We start from the raw sequence: 18,955 nt of genomic DNA, 5'->3' as shown, positions 1-18,955 counted from the left end.
TGACCTGATGAGACCATATTGTTACTAAAGTGTCTCTCTCCTGGACAGACTGATTTTGCTCAATTTTAATCAAAACTCTCCTCACTGCTCGCGTCTCTGCTGGCATTTTAAAAATGGCGACTCAACTCCAGCAAATAACTTATTGTGGAGATGACTTTACCCTGTCCCCAGCCCTTGATGTCACGGGTTCCTTGGTTCCAGACCAGCAGGTTTTTGGTGCCCGAAAATGCGGCTCCATGCCGGCCGAGTACAAAATCAAAATCCAGAAAAACGCATTTCAAAAAAGTTATAAATTGATTTGCAGGTTAATGATTGAAATAAGTATTTGACCCCTTCGACTTAGTACTTGGTGGCAAAACCCTTGTTGGCAATCACAGAGGTCAGACGTTTCTTGTAGTTGGCCACCAGGTTTGCACACATCTCAGGAGGGATTTTGTCCCACTCCTCTTTGCAGATCCTCTCCAAGTCATTAAGGTTTCAAAAGTATTTGAACAAACTAACATAATCATTAATTAAATTGCGAGTTTCAATACTTGGTTGCAAATCCTTTGCAGTCAATGACTGCCTGAAGTCTGGAACCCATAGACATCACCAGATGCTGGGTTTCTTCCTGGTGATGCTCGGCCAGGCCTGTAGTGCAGCTGTCTTTAGTTCCTGCTTGTTCTTTGGGTGTTTTGCCTTCAGTTTTGCCTTAGAAATCAAAACAAAGCAATCGGAGAGAGAGCAAAAACATTAGGTGTGGCCAAATCAACTATCTCTGTGATTGCTTTGTTTTGATTTCTAAGGCATAATTCCCCAAGAACAATCAGGAACTAAAGACAGCTACAGTACAGGCCTGACACTTTTTATTATGTGGTTTCCACCAACTCTGGGTTTGCCTTTTCTGCAAAGTTTCACTGATGCAGGAAGACCTCCTCCAGTGTCATCTCCCACAAGACCAACGGTGGGCCAAACAAATATCGGAAGGCTACCTCCAGCTCATCCTCCTCGTCAGATACTCGCTGGTCCTCGTCATCCTCCTCCATAATAGTAGGGAGGAAAGGCTCGCACTGCTTCCGCCAAGCCTGGCTGTAGGCAGCAGGGGGATACTGGAGACCCTGGCAGTAACGGGTGAAGAGGTTGAGCAGGGGAGCCACAATGGGATAGTCGCTATATTTCAGATGATGATGATCTATTTAATCTTTAAATGATACCTGTTTACATTTTACAGGAGAATCCTATGACATTGTCCTTATAATTATCCTAAGCAATGTAATGCGCTCAGTGACTCACAGTGCTGCTGTCGTCCCCATGCTTCTCCAGGGCCCTGCAGCTCACGCTGTCCGCCCAGGTCTCACAGGCCGGACAACATTTCTTAAGCTGGATGGTCTCCTGAATACTGTCCTCAACACTGCTGCTACTGCATCCTGGAATCACAGAGCATTTTCATTTACAAATCATCGTTATTGTTAGTGTCGTACATTACAATAAACAATACAATCTGATTGTGAAATGACAGGTTATTATACCTCTTAAGAATTGTAATATATGTATGGACACATTCATAACTAGAGAAACTTGCTTACCGGTGAAGGAAGGAGAATTTCTCTTACCTGGATTTCTGCCAGTGCAGCCAGAGAAGAGGTTAATGAAGGCCAGTAGGCCTGCTGCCCTGCGCTTCCTCTCCTTCTCTCCCATCATGACCGCATCTTCGCCAAAACCCAGCTGGGTGTTCTTTGCTGGCGGCGGCTTCTCATCCAGAGCTTTCTGGGTGTTTGATTTAAAGTGGGCACTGGTTTTCTGACCCATTGCAGAAGTTGATACATATAAATATAGGGCTCCAACTAGAGCTGGTGTTGCACTCTCTTGGTTTTCTTCTTACCTCACTGACCGTCAACAATTTGTGCAAATTATAAAACACAGATCAGGGTGTGCAGCTGTTTCACAGGGTGTCCCCCAGGGGTCAGTGTTTTGACCACTTCTTTTCATAATCTACCTCCTACCGCTGGGCAAGATTATGCGTCATCACAAAGTCAATTTTCACTGCTATGCTGATGATATGCAGCTTTACATCTCCACCAAACCCACCATTCCCCTCCCTCCCACTTCCCTTATTTACTGTCTCCAAGACATAAGGAGCTGGATGAGCACAAACCTCCTCAAATTTAACAGCAACAAGATGGAAGTCATGCTTATTGGCTCTAAATCTATTCTTTCTAAACAGCACAACCTTAGTATTAACATTGATGGGTTTTCAGTTTTCAGTCAACAGCCTTGGTGTCATCTTGGCTTCGTCCTTCATTGTCACACTCCAGCACTGAAACCCTTATCCATGCCTTGGTCACTTCCCGATTGGACTACTGCAATTCTCTCCTTGGTCCAGAACTCTGCTGCCAGAATACTCACCTGCACTAGATCATCTGGACATATCACACCAGTCCTTATCCAGTTACATTGGCTCCCTGTGCACTACCGTATCGTCTTTAAGTGGCTCCTCCTTACTTACAAAGCCCTTCAACCTGGCACCTACCTACCTGTTGGACCTCATCCCAGCCTATGCCCCTTCCCGCTCCCTCCGTTCCTCTTCTGCTGGTCTCCTTGCCACCCCCCAATTCCGTCTCGCCACCATGGGTGGCCGGGCCCTCAGCTGCTCGGCCCCGAGGCTCTGGAATGCACTCCCCTCACAAATAAAACAAGCAGACACTCTCATCTCTTGTAAAAACCTTTTAAAAACTCACCTTTTTAAGAAAGCCTACCTTCTATAGCCCTATGGCTACATTTGAGCTGTTGTTTCCTTTGTAACTGTCAGTCCCTATGTATTTCTCCATCGTCATCTATGTTTATTGTATTAATTTATATAGGTCAACTTTGTGTAAGATGTCCTTGAGTATCTAGAAAGGCGTCCCCCAAATGAAATGTATTATTATTATTATTATTATTATTATGTAGAGACGATTCACAATTTTAAGTCTTGATTATTATTGTTTTCTCTAAACAAAATAAACAATACTGACATATTCAAACATATGTAATTATTTTACTGATCGAAAAAAAGACTTGTGTTCTGTATCAATTTACATGTGCAATAACATTCGTGTAAGAATAGCAAAAGAACAGCACCACTTCCATAGCTGTCAGTATTGCGCATATTTTTGTTTTAAATACAATTGAAAACATGCCTCTAGTATGCTATCCCTAAAAAAAAAACATGTCTTCGTGATATGAAATGTCACCGCATCTGTGATTTCCTCCCGGGCCCCCTGGCCATCTGGGATGGCACTGGAAAATGCAGGGCTTTAGGAGGGACAGAGCTGTATCTCGCAGTGCCGCTCGGCTCCCATTGCGCGGCGAGTTTGCGTCGCAGCTCCCGCACCTGCGCTTGTTGTGCTGCCACTTTCACTTGCGACACTTTCTACACACTTTCCACACACAGTGGTTTGTTTGCTCGACGCAGGACTTGCAAAACCACTTCCATATCACTGAGGCGACATTACGGCATTTGTCTTCACAATCTCGTCGCGTTGATTGCTGTCATCTTCGTAGTGAGTCTGACTGACTGGCAATGGACCTTATTCACGGTTTTTATTTTGCGGCTATGTGCCTTTTTATCTGGCTTTTTCTACGAGTTACAAAGTATAAATTATTAACGTTTTGTATGCCCAGTGCTAATATTATTATAGTTTAACGGCGATGGCTCAAGAGTGTGCAGTGTGTGTTATTTACTGCATTATGTTTTGGTTTGGTCTGTAATCACTCGTGTGCTACATGCATGTTCTGTATATTCAGTTAAGGCATTCATTATCTATACGAAAAGCACACTGCAATATATTATTCTTGTAATAATAATGCCTTAAACATCAGTGTGCCTGACTGTTACAACAAGCCAGATTAACCCAGTCATGCATTTTTAAACTGCTTTTCTTTTCTTTGCTTTTCTTCTGTTTATTCTCTGCCCGCCCTGGAGCATGATTGGGAAATTGCTGATTTGCCCTTTGCAAACTTGGCAGAAATAAGAAAGTTGCGCACGTTATAACATCAACTCTCGATTGCGCGATTTCAGGCATTTTACACATCGTGCAAGAACATTAATTCGAATTAATCGCATTAATTCGACCGCCCAGCCCTAGTGTTGTGATTAAGTGTTTGTGCTGAAAGAAACACGAGATTAAACACGAATAAAATAATGAATATACAGATCACGACATTCCTAATTCTTGGCCGTTTTATTCTCATCCTTCTTGTATTGTGTTGCTCTGTGAGATACTACACGTTTTGCTGCCTTTTATACAGGGTTTTCGGGTTATTCGTGGGAATGAGCTCCGTGGTGTTACAATGAACAGGTTCCCCAGCAGCCCGTGTTGTAGACAGACTGCCGTGGCAGCGGAAGAAAATGCCCGATCCTCCATGAGTGCGTGACAATGCTGCCAATTAAGAGCCGAGGCAGCTGATTGGCTGGTGATGGGGCATTGCTGATTGCACAGCCTTTTCCATAACCACACTAAACACATATCAGTATATAAACCTGCTAGAGCTAGCAAGGCATTATTCACTCTCTGGCACCTTGCTGGTCATAATGTTGTGGTGTGATGGACGGAGAGTGTGGTTTTTGCTGGCTACATGGCTGTTCTGTGGTTTGTCAAATGCTCAGCTGGAGAGTGAGGATCCATTTGAAACTGAGGATGACTTGCATGGCAGGGTGAAGCGCTTCCATGAACCTGATGAGGATGTGTTCCTCTGGGATGAATACACTCCCCTGGATCTTCACAGGTCTAATGCAGGTGCTGATAAAATGGGTCATTTTCCTTCACATCCTGGTGTTGATGATGATGAAGAAGGTAACCTGGCTTGGCATGACTTGGAGCAAGACCATGAGGAAGCATGGAAGTCTCCACAAGACCCTGTAGAAGCTTCTAACTGGGATAAGGTGGTGAACAAAAATGTTGCCTCTAATGCCTTCTTCAATGAGGATCGTGACCGCTCTAATCCTATAAAAGTGGCTAACGTTCTTAATGCTGATGGCTACTGGGATGAAGACTCTGACCTTGATGTGAGTCAAGATGGTGCTTTGGAGGTGTCTGAATCTGAGGGTGTAGGCTCGGATTGGCTTGATCTGTCCACTTTACCAAGAGATGGTGTGGAGAGCCTTCCACTGATCGGGGACCCTGAGGCTGTCACGCCTGGTGTTGCAGTTTCTCGCAGTGGTAAGCACTCCAGTGAAGGCCCTTCCAGGTGATGCAAAGGATATGTAATGTGAAAAGGGGTTTCAATGGGGGAGGCATATTGCTTCAGTGTGCCCAAAATGGAGCCACATTCAACATGTGGCAAAGCTGATATCTGAAAAGAATGGCCTGGCTATGGGAATGCATGATGGTTTCATGCTACACAAGCCAGCCACTTTTGTAGTATTTGACCATGTATGGCTTTTGATGGCCTTTAACATGCATGGCTAAATGTTAGTCCATCTAATGGAACGGTTCAACCTGAAACCTTCCACGTACAGTATGTAAAACCCTTTATATTGCAACATGTGCACTACATGTCATGATTTGGGTATTCACAAGGTATAAAATGTATTGCACTTTTAATAGCTGTAGAGACTTGCTGAAAATCAAACCTATTCTACTGACTCCCCAGGTGTTTTCCATGCATTCCTTTTGTGAAGGAACATTGGGGAGCCAGGAATTGTGCATTGGCTGCCCAGTAATGCCCTTGCAACAACCACTCCATGGGTATAGCTTTAATTAGTGCCAACTCTCGCTTCAAAGCCTGAGTAAGTGTATGAAGGTGTCCCCTATATAGACTGTTCACTAAAACGTGGCATGTATGATGGTCTACATTCTATAGATGTATTTATAGGGCAGAGGTGCCTGGAATGACTGGCATCTTTATTTGGTCCACTTTAAAATGCCATGTTCTCTCCCTCAGATAATGAGATGAATGATGCCACCTTGGAGGAGGAGAAGGCTGGCTCTGACCTGCATTTAAATGATGAGGCTAATGAGCGAGGTAGGATTGGCCAGGTTTTTGGTCTCCTGAACTGCTTGGCCATCTACCACCTGTTTGAACCTCTTTCCTGGCTTTGCTGTGACTGTCACCCCTGCTCATGAGATGGGGAAGCCCTTGTCCTACAACAGGACCTAGTTTGTAGTGTGGGTCTAGAATATCAGGTGTGATGGACCTAGTACTTTGTGCAGATCTGCCCTTCTATAATGCATTGGTTTAATGCAAATGCCTTGAAGCCCATCTTGTTCAGTGCTGATGGAATGGTGATGGTACAGTACTATGGAAGGTGAACTGGTTAGTGGGACATGGGGATAAATGAATTGATAAACCACTTGATTGTATAGATGTAATTCACAAATGCATTAAGGGGGAAATCTGGAATTGTAACTTGTATGGAGAACCTTCAATAAAGGCAATTGAACAATCCCCTTTCAATGTATTTGTAGAACTAGCCTCTTCAGATGCCTGAGTAGAGATTAGGCTTTATGAAATTTGAGCAGTTAATGAAGGTATGAGCCTCTGGTTTCTTGCCACCAGGATCAGCTGTTGACAATGTTAGCTGGTATCCACAATATGCACTAAAAGTGCAGTGCTGCTTCTATATGTAAACTGGAACTGTACATTTATACGTTGCTTTTGGAGCATCTTCTTAACCGTGCCTAAGCTTCGCACTTGCACAAGGGCTAAGTTGACCCACATGGTTTGAGACTAATGGACAAAGTACTGAACTCCATGTCTCTCTCAGGTGATGAGGCCAATGCTGGTGTCCTCCCAGATGATGCTGATGGTTCAGACTCTGAGCCTGAGGGAGAGGACGTGTCCCAAGTTCCAGAGCCACGTGTCGCTTGTGGGAACGGCAGCATGTTGATCCAGTTCTCCTTGCAGCGTTACACTCGGATCTTCCTGCGGAAAGGTGATGGTTGACATTCAGTGACTGAGATCAAATGTAATGTTAAAAACGTGTTCTATATGCTATAATTGGATTAAGGTGCTTTCATGGTTTCATTTTGGCCAATGTTGGCTTGCTCAAACGTAACTGGTGACCTTTATTTTCAGGTTTAATGTTCATCGGCTAATGGTAGCTGTTACCACCAGACTAGATTCCAATGAGACTTCAGAACCCCACCTAGGCTTTCTATCCTCTGATCGGTTTCATTTACAGTGTAGTCTCCAAATACTTGGACATGGACAAATGTTTTGGCCTTTTGCCTCTGTACTCGAGATCTTGATTTGAAATGATACAATGACTATAGGCAGGGTTAAAGTGCAGGCTGTCGGCTTTAATTGATGGTCCTCCTAAAAAGAATTGGTGCATTGAGAAGTCCTTCAGTCTTTTTTGCCACTGGACACTGAGGGCTTGGTAGGAGGAGAGTGAGATTGGTGCACAATCATGAATTCGTAGCCCCTTTGTCCCTATGGCATCAGGAGGACATGCACAAGCTTTCTTAAATCCCTCTGTTACAGTAATTGCTGGTGTTCTTCTGGTTCTGAAGCAATTCAAAAGGCTATTTAGCACAATGGCCTTGGTGCCCTGGCAAATTGGGCATGCCCTTAAGGCCAAGTGGCCTTGCCCCTGAAATCCTGAAATTCTAAGCCTGGTGTTCCTTGGTGTGGGGGTACTAAGAGGGTACTTGAGGCATTGAAGCCACTGCCTGTCTTGGTATAATTCCGTTTTGTACCCCATTGCAGCTGGAAGGAGACTACTCCCAGTTCTGAAGCTCCCCAGGTCCTGTAAGCACACGGTGAGGCGAAGCAACAGCTCCCTGGTGCTGATTGCATCCTTCAAGGGCTGCTATATATTTAACTTGGTAAGTGAGGGTCCCACTCCTTTCTGAAGGCTGGAAAGGGGGAGCAGATCCCCAAGTTCAGGCCTGGAGCCACAGGGTGGGGAAGGGGGCAATGCCCCCTCTGTTGGGATATTGGGCCCCCTTTTTCTTTGCTCTGGTTCTGAATAGTCAATGCCCCCTGCCGAGTTCATCCTGCTGCTGGGACTGCCCAGGTTAACCGATGATATGGTATCCAATGTACATGAGTAGTGACTTGAAAGCAATGCCTCTTGAAGTTGGGTTGAAGTCCCTGGTCACCCTTTAGGTCTGGCTATGAGAACATGAAGATGCCATTTGACCCAGTACTGATCCTGTGAGCTTCTAATCCCTATTTCTTTGAACAGAGGAAGGACCATGAACTCCATGAAGCACTGACCCTCCAGTACTATGACCTGGTCTTGAAGAAGCCATTTGTGGCCACAGTGTCTTGCCCAGTGACCACCACTCCAATGCCTGAACCTCCCAAAGGCCTGTCCATCTCCTGCAGTGAAGTGTGCATGACTGTGCAGCTACCTGCTGGTCCCCTGTCAGCTGTGAAAATCCTGGGTGAGAGCTGGGTTTGTAGTTCAGGAGTGGGAGGATTGCCAACCCCATCTCTCTGTATGCATGCAGCTTTCCATGAGTCCATCTACTGGAGCTTGAGCTGAAGGGTGGCTGACCCTGACCTAAATGGTGAAGGCTTTCTAGACGTGGTCAAATACTGTATTCCAAATGGTCATTTCAGTGCTATAACTTTGAAATCCACAGGCTGAGCAGGTGTTCTACATTCCTCCCGTCTCTGTAGACTCCTCCAAAACCTTGGTCCCTGTGCTCCAGACCCCCACGTTGTGTGGCTATGCCTTGGTGAAGAAGGATGGCAAGAACATCCTGACCATCCCGTACACTGCCTGTGATGTAAAGCTTGTGGTAAGCACTGCGTTCCATGTTCAACTTGGCACTTGACCTGCCTTGGGTCTTCTGTAATGCTTGACTAACCGCAAGAGTAAGTTGGTTTCTGTCAGGTTTAGGGTGTGACGTCCGTGGCGTGTGATCTGCAAGTGTCTTGGCTTCTAGGAATCCATTGTTCAAATGTTGACCCTTTTAATACCATGAATGCTCAATGGATTTTAAAGTCTGGCTCCTGGTTATCCCCACATCCTCTGCTTTAATGTAGCTCCTTCTGCTCACAGGAGAAGAGGTACATTATCCAGGTGGCTTATGTGACTAGTGGGGGAGAGGGAGCAGAGATCCAGGTATCCTGCCCCTATAAACCACTTGTGCCAAAGCAAGGTGAGTCCTTCTCTTCCCACTGATCCAAAAGGATGATTTAATGCAAGGATCTTGGGTGGGGCCCTTATTCCTCTAAGCAGTGCTTCCTTCAGAAATGGCTGCTTAATTGGTTGCTCTTTGTACCCTGCAGGATGCCAGATCCCCAAGAGACAGCAGGTATCGTGTGGTCCCAAGAGAATGGGCTCCAAAGCCTGCCTTGCCAAGGGTTGCTGTGTAGACTCGGACACTGGCCACTGCTACTATCCTCTGGAAGGTATGTCTGTCGTGTCCGTCTAGCAGGAAGGCCATGCTTTTAAAGGAATGGTTGGCTATTGGCAGAACTCCTGTGGTTAATGACCATGGTGAGAGAAGCTTCACTGCTAGATGCTGTCAACATGAGGGCTTTCTCACAATTTCACATCTTCGTCTTATCCAGCCAAGTCACAATGCATCCGATCCACCAAAATTGGTCTGTATAGACGGATTGCAACAGCGTCATGGTGTACGTTCTACATGCAACTGAGGGTAGGAATGATTTCCACAATATTGACTAGTGGTTGATATGGCCCTTGATCTGAAGTGCATGGGCTAAATGCAATGGTGCAAAATGTAAATGCAGAAATGCATCTATACTGGCATGTCCTGATTATACAAAACCATGTAAATGGAAAGGTGTGGTTTTGTAGAGGCTAGATGCACACAAACCATACTTCTGTCCAATGAATGGCCTTGGCAGGTCTACAGTTAAATTGCCATCAAGGCTGACTTTTTGTTGGAAGGTAAGGGCCAGGTTATACTGGGACTTCATTTCCGTGCTGCTGGCAGGCTACTTTGACCCAGTCCATTTGATGGTGTTGGAATGCCTGCAATTCAGTAGCTGGGCTTTTTAAATGCATGGTTTCCCTGCACTTCCCCCTCTCCCAGAATGCACTGCTGACGGGCACTTTGTCTTTGTGGTCCATCGCACCTTCTCTGTGAACCCTGCCTCCTTGGTGGTTGCTGGCAACAAGTCCTGCACCCCGGTCATCTGCACCGCAGACTTTGCAGTCTTCAAGTTCCCTGTGACTGGCTGTGGAACCCATGCATTTGTGAGTAATGCTGCTGGGGTGTTCTGTGGCGTGTGGCTTGGAGTATTCCACTTTAACCTGAGCAACTTGGTTGACTTTTCAGTGTAACATCTGGACTGTATGAGGCAGCTGAAACTAGTCCGATGGTTCATGTAACTAATGCTAAAGTAAAATGCCAGATGCCTTTTTAGGCAAGTGAAATGGCAGGGGCTGGTTCACCATGTCCTCTGCTGCAAGGAGCTATCCAGTAAAATGCCTATTGCCAGGCAGGATCCACTGGTGTTGCTGGCAATAACCCCTTGTGTTCCTAGGTGGTGGGGGAGACCACTATCTACCTGGCTGAAGTAATGGCCCTGGCCAGACGCAATAGCCTGAACTATGGAGTCATCACTAGGGACAGTCCCTTCAGGTAAGCAGTAAGAATATTGGGCTTCCAAGCGGCCTCTTCCTTGTGGACCAGCAGGTTTGCTCTACATGCCATGAATCCAAATCCTAATGTCCCTGTAGTAATGGAAGCAGAGCTCCATGTTGAGCTCTGCAGTAGCCTTCCTGCTCAAAGGTCCTCTTGCAGAGCTGCCCTCTTCTGTATGCAGGCTGCTGGTGGAGTGTCGCTATGCAGAGGGGAACTTGGCCAGCACTGGATACCTGGTGAAAAACCCTTACCTGCCCAATGCAATTCTGTCCCATGGGGTGTTTGGGGTGCAGCTCAGGATTGCCACAGGTGAGCATGGGCCTTTAACCCTCGTCGGCAAGGATCCCAAGTTGGGTGGTGTGCTTGCCAGGTGCTGCTTGGTTGTGCTTTGTTCCTCCTTGTCTTCTGCTTCAAGCATCTGTCTTCCCCAGATGACACCTACAGCCGGTTTTACCCTCAGTACCACCGGCCCCTGCGGCTCTTGCTGGGCAGGCCAGTCTTCTTGGAGGTGCAGCTGCTGAATGCCCCTGACCCCAGCCTGGTGCTGCTGGTGCACTACTGTGTTGCCTACCCCCGCTCTGCCCAGGCTGTCTGGGTGTTGGTCTATGAGGGGTGAGTGCTAGACCTGAGGATGTGCTTAAATGCTATAACCAGGACACGCAGCATGCATGACTGCCAACTATCCACAGAACAGATGCTGTGGCAATGCTTCAATGGTCTTTACTGGCCTTCTGAGATGCATTTTTCTTGGTCACTATTAAATGATGGCATCTTTGTCCCCAGCTGCCCCAACCCTCTGGACTACGGTCACACCTCCACCCTGCACATCAACCATAAGCAGCCTCTGCCCAAGCACCACCGTCGCTTTGAGATCCGCACCTTCCAGTTCATGGATCAAGTGACTCACCGCTACCTCCGTGAGGAGGTGAGGGGCCACGTGTGCTCTGGCTTGCTGCCTGCACAGTCGTCCTGCGTTAAACCATTGGTGTTCTCTCGCATCATAAATGGAAGGCTGCTGGTCAGAGAAACCAAATTGAGCAGGTCCTAAAGGTCCTCAGTACTGGAGTTCTCTGCTCCCTTTGAGCAGTCACTGCACGCAAGCCTGAATAGTCCTTGGCTGTCAAGGATCTGACTTTGCTTCATTGATATTCCCAGGCTTGGGTAATTTGAGAGTGAAGCTAATTGGCTTGGGGTTCTGCAGACCCATGATTGCCACTCCAGTTGTCTGCAGTAGATGAGAAGACGCTTGAGTACATTTGTCTTGACGGACTGTGGCTTCTATTGCAGAATGTATTTAGGGAATGGTGGCAATAAGGCCTGGATGAGTGAGTGTCCAAACTGACTGAATGCCTAACGAGATTTATGCCCCTCTGTAGATCTACTTCATGTGCTCCACGGAAGTCTGCTCCCCATCAGCCAAGCAGTGTGTGGAAGGATGCTTTGATGGGCGCAGTAAGTGATGGACCTGTGCAAAGGACTGCACTTCCCTTCATTGTAGTGAACACTGTGGTTAAAGGCATAGCTTCTTGGTGTGTTGATGCCATTTTGCTTCTGGAGTCCGTCCGAGATGCACTTCAATAGGGCAACCGGTGTGCTTCCCAACTCCACTGGGACTTGATGATCCCAGCTTGGTGTTGGGGAAGATCCTTTTTTAATGTGAGAATATTGCCAGCTGAGGTGGGCACAATTCCTGCTGAGGGATTCTGCCCAAGATGTTGTCCCTCCTGTATTCCAGAGCTCCCAGTGGTTGAGGACCCCAATGCTGACGAGCACTGTGCCAGGAAGCCTTGCCCAGGAATGGCCAAGAGATCTGCAGGCCTGCTGGCCCAGTGACTGGGTAAGCATGTACTACTGTGCACTGGAACAGTCCTGCTAAAGCAGGGAGGACCAGATGCAATGCTGATTGGCAGGCTCTTCTGGTTTGCGTTGGCATCTTCCCCCTTCTCTGCACAGGAGGTTTCAATCCTGTTGCCAGATGGCTCTGCCTTTGAGGGCAGGTGGTAAACTTGATGGTCCCCCTACATCTTGCTTGGATTTCTGACAACCAGCCAGCCACAAAGCATCTGTTCTTCTCCCTCAGGGCTGCAGTGGAACCTATTGCTCCTGGTCTTTGCAAGATCTCCAGCTGCCTGAGGTGATGGCTGTTAAGCATTGATTGAATAAATGGTTGATCTGACCTTGTCTGTGAGTCTGAATGTGTGTGTGCTTGTGCATCAAATAGACCTGGGATGTGCAATGCCTGTGCTGGAAAGCAAAAACCTTTCTGGGTGGATAGGATCATTCTAGAGTTGGCCTTCTAAAGTGGGGATATTTAACCATCCGAGGTTTGAGCACTGATGCTCAAGTCTACTTTGCTTGAGGGCCAAATGTTACAGCAAGCATGCATTATGCATGACCAAAGAATATTGAAAAGGTGTCGCATTCCCAATGGGAGACTCCAGAAATCCTACAGTGCTGGTATAGCCAAGTATCAGCGCTTGCTTGCTAGGGTGCTGAACATGCTCTGTAAAGTGAGATGCTCTTGCCTGGAGGGATACTGGGCCTTCTCTAGTGAAGAGTGGCCTGGTCACCTGAGACTTTGGGTGTCTCCATATGAACTAGGATCAACTGCTGTAGCTAACCACCTTCACCACTTAATATGCTTTGGCAGTACTTTCTGCCTGATGCAATATGTGGTCATCTAAGCAGGTTTGGGGGATGGCCAGGGAGGAAGTGTTTTTGGAATGCTTTCATCCAGATTTAACCTCCTCCTTCTTGGCGTGCCTGCAATAATGTGATTTGACCAGTGTGGTGCTGTAGCACTAGACTGTAATGCAGCCCTGCCATATGCAATCCAATAGAAGAAAACGGTGCTAAAATGTCAGCGTGCAAACCGAGCAGAACAAGTCGCGTGTGGGAAAGTTGCACTGAAGTTCAAACTGAAAATGCTGTCATCTATAAGGCATGCAGGGCGGAACTTGCTTTCCATGGGAGCACAACCTGCATGCAGCAACATCCCAGCACCAGAGGAGATGGAAACGGTGAGAGAGGAGTGTGCTCCAGCTCCCGTTGTCTTACAAATGAAGCTTTTAATGCTGCTGCCTAATTTAATACAGATTTGTTTACATTCCTACATTTTTTTTGTCTGTAATGCAACTGACTTATTTCTATTTATTTGTATTTTTTATTTATTTTTAAGGCATCAAAATTATTGAAACAATGCTTAGAGAGCATATGTGATTTGAGAGAAAAAGAGATTGGCCAGTTCAGTTGGCTCAAAGTGCAATAAAAAGATTATTTTCAAAAGCTGAAGTGATTTCCTTGTTTTATTTATTAGAATAAGTATAACTCAATGTTTTAACAAATTGCAAAAGCTGAATAATCGTTAAAATCCTACTGATTAATCAGTGAAAAATAAAATGGATTAGTCGACTAATCGTTCTAATAATCGTTAGATTAGTCGATTATCAAAATAATCGTTTGTTGCAGCCCTAATGACAAGTAGTCTGAAAAGATGTCTTGAGTAATTGCTGGATGGAAGTCCGGGACTCTGCCATTTTGACTTCAGTGGGAAGGTCGTTCCGGGGATGAAAAGGAGTAGCCTTGGAGTCTTCTGGCACTGGGAAACCGCAGCGGTCTGGAGGGGATGTATAGAGAGATGAGGGTCTGCAGCTAACTTGGTGCAGTCTGGTCGAGACGGCAGTAGGTGAGGGTCAGTGTCTTGAACTGATCTGTATCTGCTGAGACATCTAGTTTCGTATGATCTGCAGGTTTGCTAACTATCCAGAGTCCAGATCATTAATCTAGATTAGAAAAAGTACAGGCCCTAATACTGATCCCTGTGGAACTCCACTAACAACCTCACTCCAGTTAGAAGCAACTCCTCTAATCAACACTCGGTTTCCTATACATCAACCAGTTCATAATCCATCTACTTACATTACCCTGAATCCCTACAGCTTCCAATTTTAGGAGCAGTGTTTGTGTGGAACCTTATCAAAAGCTTTCTGAAAATCTAAGTAAATCTTCTCCGGTCATGTGATCTGCAGTTGCATGTTCAAAGAACTCTAATAGGTTAGTAAGACCCGAGGGGTGTACTACGAAGGGAGTTTAACCTACTCAGATTGAACTCGGGGTCATCAAGGAAAGTCAGGGTTGACAAACTCTGTTTGCCTAAACTGGTGTTAAGCGGTACTACGACAGTGGTTAAGATGTTAGATAGTTGACTCGGTGTTACCTTAACTGGAGTTTGTGCGCGTTAATGTAAAAGGGGCGTGTTTGGGCAGCGCAGGCTCAGTTTGTGCGCAGTGTCTGTGCACCGGACTGTTCCCGGAATAATGCAGCTGGTAATGTCAGGATATGAGGGTTTTTAGAAAGGTTAGCGGCTAAATTGGCGCTGTTGTCAGCGCATTGCCGACAGAGTCAATTCGTAAGAACAGTATTCTTGTCATAGGTTCTATATTTTGTCTTACGGATTGTTTTATTTGTAATATGATTGAGATGTAAGGAAACGTAAAATAGTCTATCTAAATATGTGAAAATAATTAGGATACTTCAATTATAGCCTACACATGGGCTACATGTCTGAAATTGACCTGTTACTTACTATTAATAAATTAAGATCTACTCCCTAAAGCACCTAGACTGTAGGGCTGCCTGTATGAATTTAATGCTATTGTGTTCAGAATCACTTCATTCTAACAATCATTTCAGCTGCAACCCCAGTGGAAAGCGCAACATTCAGGTGGTGTGTATTAATAATGCTTATCATTAATACACAGTACAGATGTTATGTGTATCCTGGAGGATTTCGGGAATCCACTCTTGGTCGTGGCTCACCACCTAATGTGTCTTTAATTGTCTTGAATATAAGTAGAAGTTTTAAGGACAAAATTATGTAGACTAGCCTACATATCAGATCAAATACGATTTGATCATATAGCTGAAGATTCATGCTGTGAAATGACTTCCTATTCACATAATCCCCCTCATGTTCTCCCAGGGGTGCTCTAATGGGGATATGCGCACAGTCAATCACACCAATCACCCTCGGCATTCCTATGAAAAAAGGTGTTCTGTATATAGGCCCAGCCTATGCATATTAAAAATAGACCAAGTATTTTTATATTGCGAATGACCTGCGATCGGATAAAAAGCCTCTTTGATCTTTAGAATTTGACACTAGTCAATTTGACCAATTTGGTTATTAAATTTGAATTACTCTGTGTTCCTAAATACACTGCACATACCCGTTCATGTCTTTTCCTAAATATATGTATTAAACATGCCTGCCGCGTTTTAGCTGGATAAACACGAAAATAAATAAGTTATAAACACATTTACCTAGAATAGCCAAAATCGGGTTATTTTGACCGGTCATTTAAATACATCATAACTCAAATATAATGCATAATCCTGCCTGCCCTTTACAATACAGTCAGTCTGGCGCTCCATTGGCAATCTCTACCTGTCTACAGTCAGAGACTGAAGAGAGCTCGTTTTGGAAATGCCGTGTATATGAACATGACTGAATCAGGGGCATCAGTGATACTGGCAATGACAGATCAGTCGTGGGTTTGTGCCAGTGCTGTGAAAACACTGCGAGTGAAACGCAGGTCCAAATGGCACCGAGTGCTTTTACTCCACTGATCAATACACGATCACTACTGCACAGTACAGAGTGCAATAACGCAGACACATCACACGCAAAATAATGATTCACGGACATTATCAGCAGAGGAGCATTTATTGCAATGGTATATATTCATGGAGCAAAAGTATTCACCTGGAGAGGCTGTCAAAATGAAGTGTGAGGTACAAGCTCGTGCAGGGAAAGTGCAGAAACGTGTCCTGTGTGGACTGCAGGAGCTGTCAGGTATGCAGGCTAAATATATAGTGACTAGTTTATTGAAATACAAAGCTACAGTGAATACAAGCACTGTATGTTGAAAACAAAGTTTACGGTGTTGAAAATGTTTACTTTAGTGTACAATTATGTTTTGATAAATGCAATAGTTATTTTTGAACTATAAAATATTGCTTTTGAGAATTATTTCAATATTTACGTTTGCACTTGTTACATTATCTTATTTGTTTGCCGTTTTTGAGCTTTTTGATCATTGTAGGATATATAGTTATTCATGATTTGACTGTAGTGTGCGCGTTTAGAAAAAACTGCGTTGTTATTTATAGCAATAATAATAATGTTTTATGATCATATTTCAATTTCAATACTACATTTGTGCTATGTAAATATTGGATTTGAAGTTCATGAATAAAACTTCTGAGTTTTATACGATGGTTTGCCTTTGATTGTCATATCACAGCTTTTAAAGAGATATCGGTTACAATGACCGGCTCTGGCGCTTAAAGGTAGTTTGACATGTGTTAAATGGCCAGGGACACAACAAATGTATCCAGCAGTTCAATGTGAGCAAGTGCCACCTTGCGAGCTGCACAGCAGACAGTATTCCTGCTCAGAGGTTCAGCATCACTGATGGGATACATGAAGTGTCCGCTGGCAAAATCCTGCAAAGCAAGGCACACTGTCTGTTCAACAGTGAGGGCATTACTCCGGCGAGTGGCATTGAGACAGTGAATTCCCTCAGATGAGAATCGATATCTTTCACAGAGAGCATCATCGAGGGGAGCTAGAGGAGTTGCCCGGTCTCTAAACACCCTCGCCCTGAGGAGTGAGCCTCTCGCAACCCGTGGGCCAATGTCGATTGGGTCCCGACAAGATTGTGGGCGGAGAGGCGGTGCTTACATAGGGTAACACCGAGTTAACCACGAACATAACCTGCTCGGAGCAGTTCAGAGATGCGCGTATATTGCTATGACAGTATACCTCGGGTAAAACTTATCCACCTTTCGTAGTACGGGTTAACCGGGAAGTTATACCCGACCTCGCAAAGTTACTCCTGAACTTACCTGGTTAAGCCAGTTCCCTCGCTTCGTAGTACACCCCTCTGATCTACCTCGTCTAAACCCATGTTGACCTTCTCCAAGAATATGGTTTTCATTAAGACGCTCTTCTATTTTCTGTCAAATTTTTTCCAACCTTTTTCAAGTAATGCAGGTGAGACGGATTGGGCTGTAAGTTCCTGGCTCAGTTTTGTCCCCTTTCTGGTGGATAGGTATGACATTTGCCGTCTTCCAGTCAGTTGGCAGATCCCCTTGACACAAAGCGTCGGTTGGAATATTTTAGTTGGCGGCCAATATATTTCCCTCCTTTCTTTAAGTACTGTTGGAAATATACCATCTGGGCCAGGTGATTGGTTTGTTTTTAATTCTGCTAGTCCCTTTAGTATCTCTTCCTCATTTATCCTGATCGCTTAGTTTGACTAGACTGATTGTTAACCTGTGGCATATTATCAGTTTTTTCTTTTGTAAAAGTCTGTGATACTCATTTTGCACTTTTCCACCGACATGGTGCCTGGTGATCGTGTGCTGGTGCTCGGCCTGGGAACCAGTTAAATTTTTTACGAATCGGCCTGCTTTTCCACCGGTTTGGGAACCGAATGCTGGCGCCGGGCACTGGGCATTCCAATCACGGAATTGAAGTCGAGAAACACGGCGATACTAATATTCACCATGGTGAACTGCATCCTTTTGAAAGCTTTACTACTGTCTTTAAAACCCTATTTAACCATCACAATTAAACTCATTCAACGTCAAACAAAAAACGCAAGATCACATGTAGACAAGCAGAAATGAAAATACAGCTATACGAATATGCAAAGAAAACTCAGCCTTTTATTCTTATTTATGCATTAAGGGATTTACACTGATTCGCTATTTCAGACACTTTTACTGTATTGAATAAAATACAAGATAGAGTTAACATGCATTCCTCACTTTCATTCATTTTGTGGCATATTTTCACTTTTATTCTTGTTAACGACAATGACTATAGGCTAGTATTGGGGTAAAATTGCCCCCTATGTATTGTATATACCCACTGTATAACTGTTAGAAAATATAAGAAACTTTCCAGTAAGTTACTAGTTAAAATTTGTCGCAATTATGTTTTCTGTGCTCAGACTTATCTGTGCGACAGGTGGAAACAATTTCTGCTGCCGTGGCCGTTCTTTGGGTAGCAAACCGAAATTATCTATAACAGGTTATTATCAGTACAGTGCGTACTGTGTCCTTGGTACCAGCACTTCCATGTCTTGACTAATTACAAGGAATACCTTATGAAATATTGTTTCCCATGTCTCGGAACTGCCCCGGGGCATATGCCAAGAAAATATCATCCAGGTTCAGGACTGCCCCAAAACTCCTGTGAAATACCGCTTGTAAATGTATAAAAGGCTGCGTGAAACTTTCAATAAACTGAAGAGAAACGATTTGACTTTGGTGTATGTGACTTTCTGTCCCGATCTCCTGCTGGAAGCGCTGACAGGGGTGCCTGATTCACTGGGACCCGAAGGGTTGCT

General features: G+C 45.0%; 1 protein-coding gene across 2 annotated transcripts; it reads left to right on the top strand.

Moving 5' to 3' along the window:
* The first annotated feature begins 4,508 nt into the window (after positions 1 to 4,508).
* Positions 4,509 to 12,711, top strand: LOC136771799 (uncharacterized). 2 transcript variants are annotated; one of them, XM_066724326.1, is made up of 16 exons: positions 4,509 to 5,180; positions 5,905 to 5,985; positions 6,728 to 6,895; positions 7,672 to 7,790; positions 8,153 to 8,354; positions 8,593 to 8,714; positions 8,978 to 9,077; positions 9,208 to 9,330; positions 9,981 to 10,144; positions 10,435 to 10,532; positions 10,717 to 10,844; positions 10,967 to 11,147; positions 11,319 to 11,460; positions 11,912 to 11,987; positions 12,271 to 12,372; positions 12,616 to 12,711. In XM_066724326.1, the coding sequence occupies exons 1-15, from the start codon at positions 4,553 to 4,555 to the stop codon at positions 12,366 to 12,368; spliced, it is 2,430 nt and encodes an 809-aa protein (XP_066580423.1). In that variant the 5' UTR covers positions 4,509 to 4,552; the 3' UTR covers positions 12,369 to 12,372; positions 12,616 to 12,711. The 2 variants fall into 2 exon arrangements, with proteins under 2 accessions (XP_066580423.1, XP_066580424.1); XM_066724327.1 differs by having other exon boundaries at positions 12,489 to 12,711.
* The last annotated feature ends 6,244 nt before the right edge of the window (positions 12,712 to 18,955 follow it).

The sequence above is a fragment of the Amia ocellicauda genome, chromosome 15 (assembly GCF_036373705.1).
Source record: "Amia ocellicauda isolate fAmiCal2 chromosome 15, fAmiCal2.hap1, whole genome shotgun sequence".
Lineage (NCBI taxonomy): Eukaryota > Metazoa > Chordata > Actinopteri > Amiiformes > Amiidae > Amia > Amia ocellicauda.
This window is presented reverse-complemented; position numbering and strand designations above follow the sequence as displayed.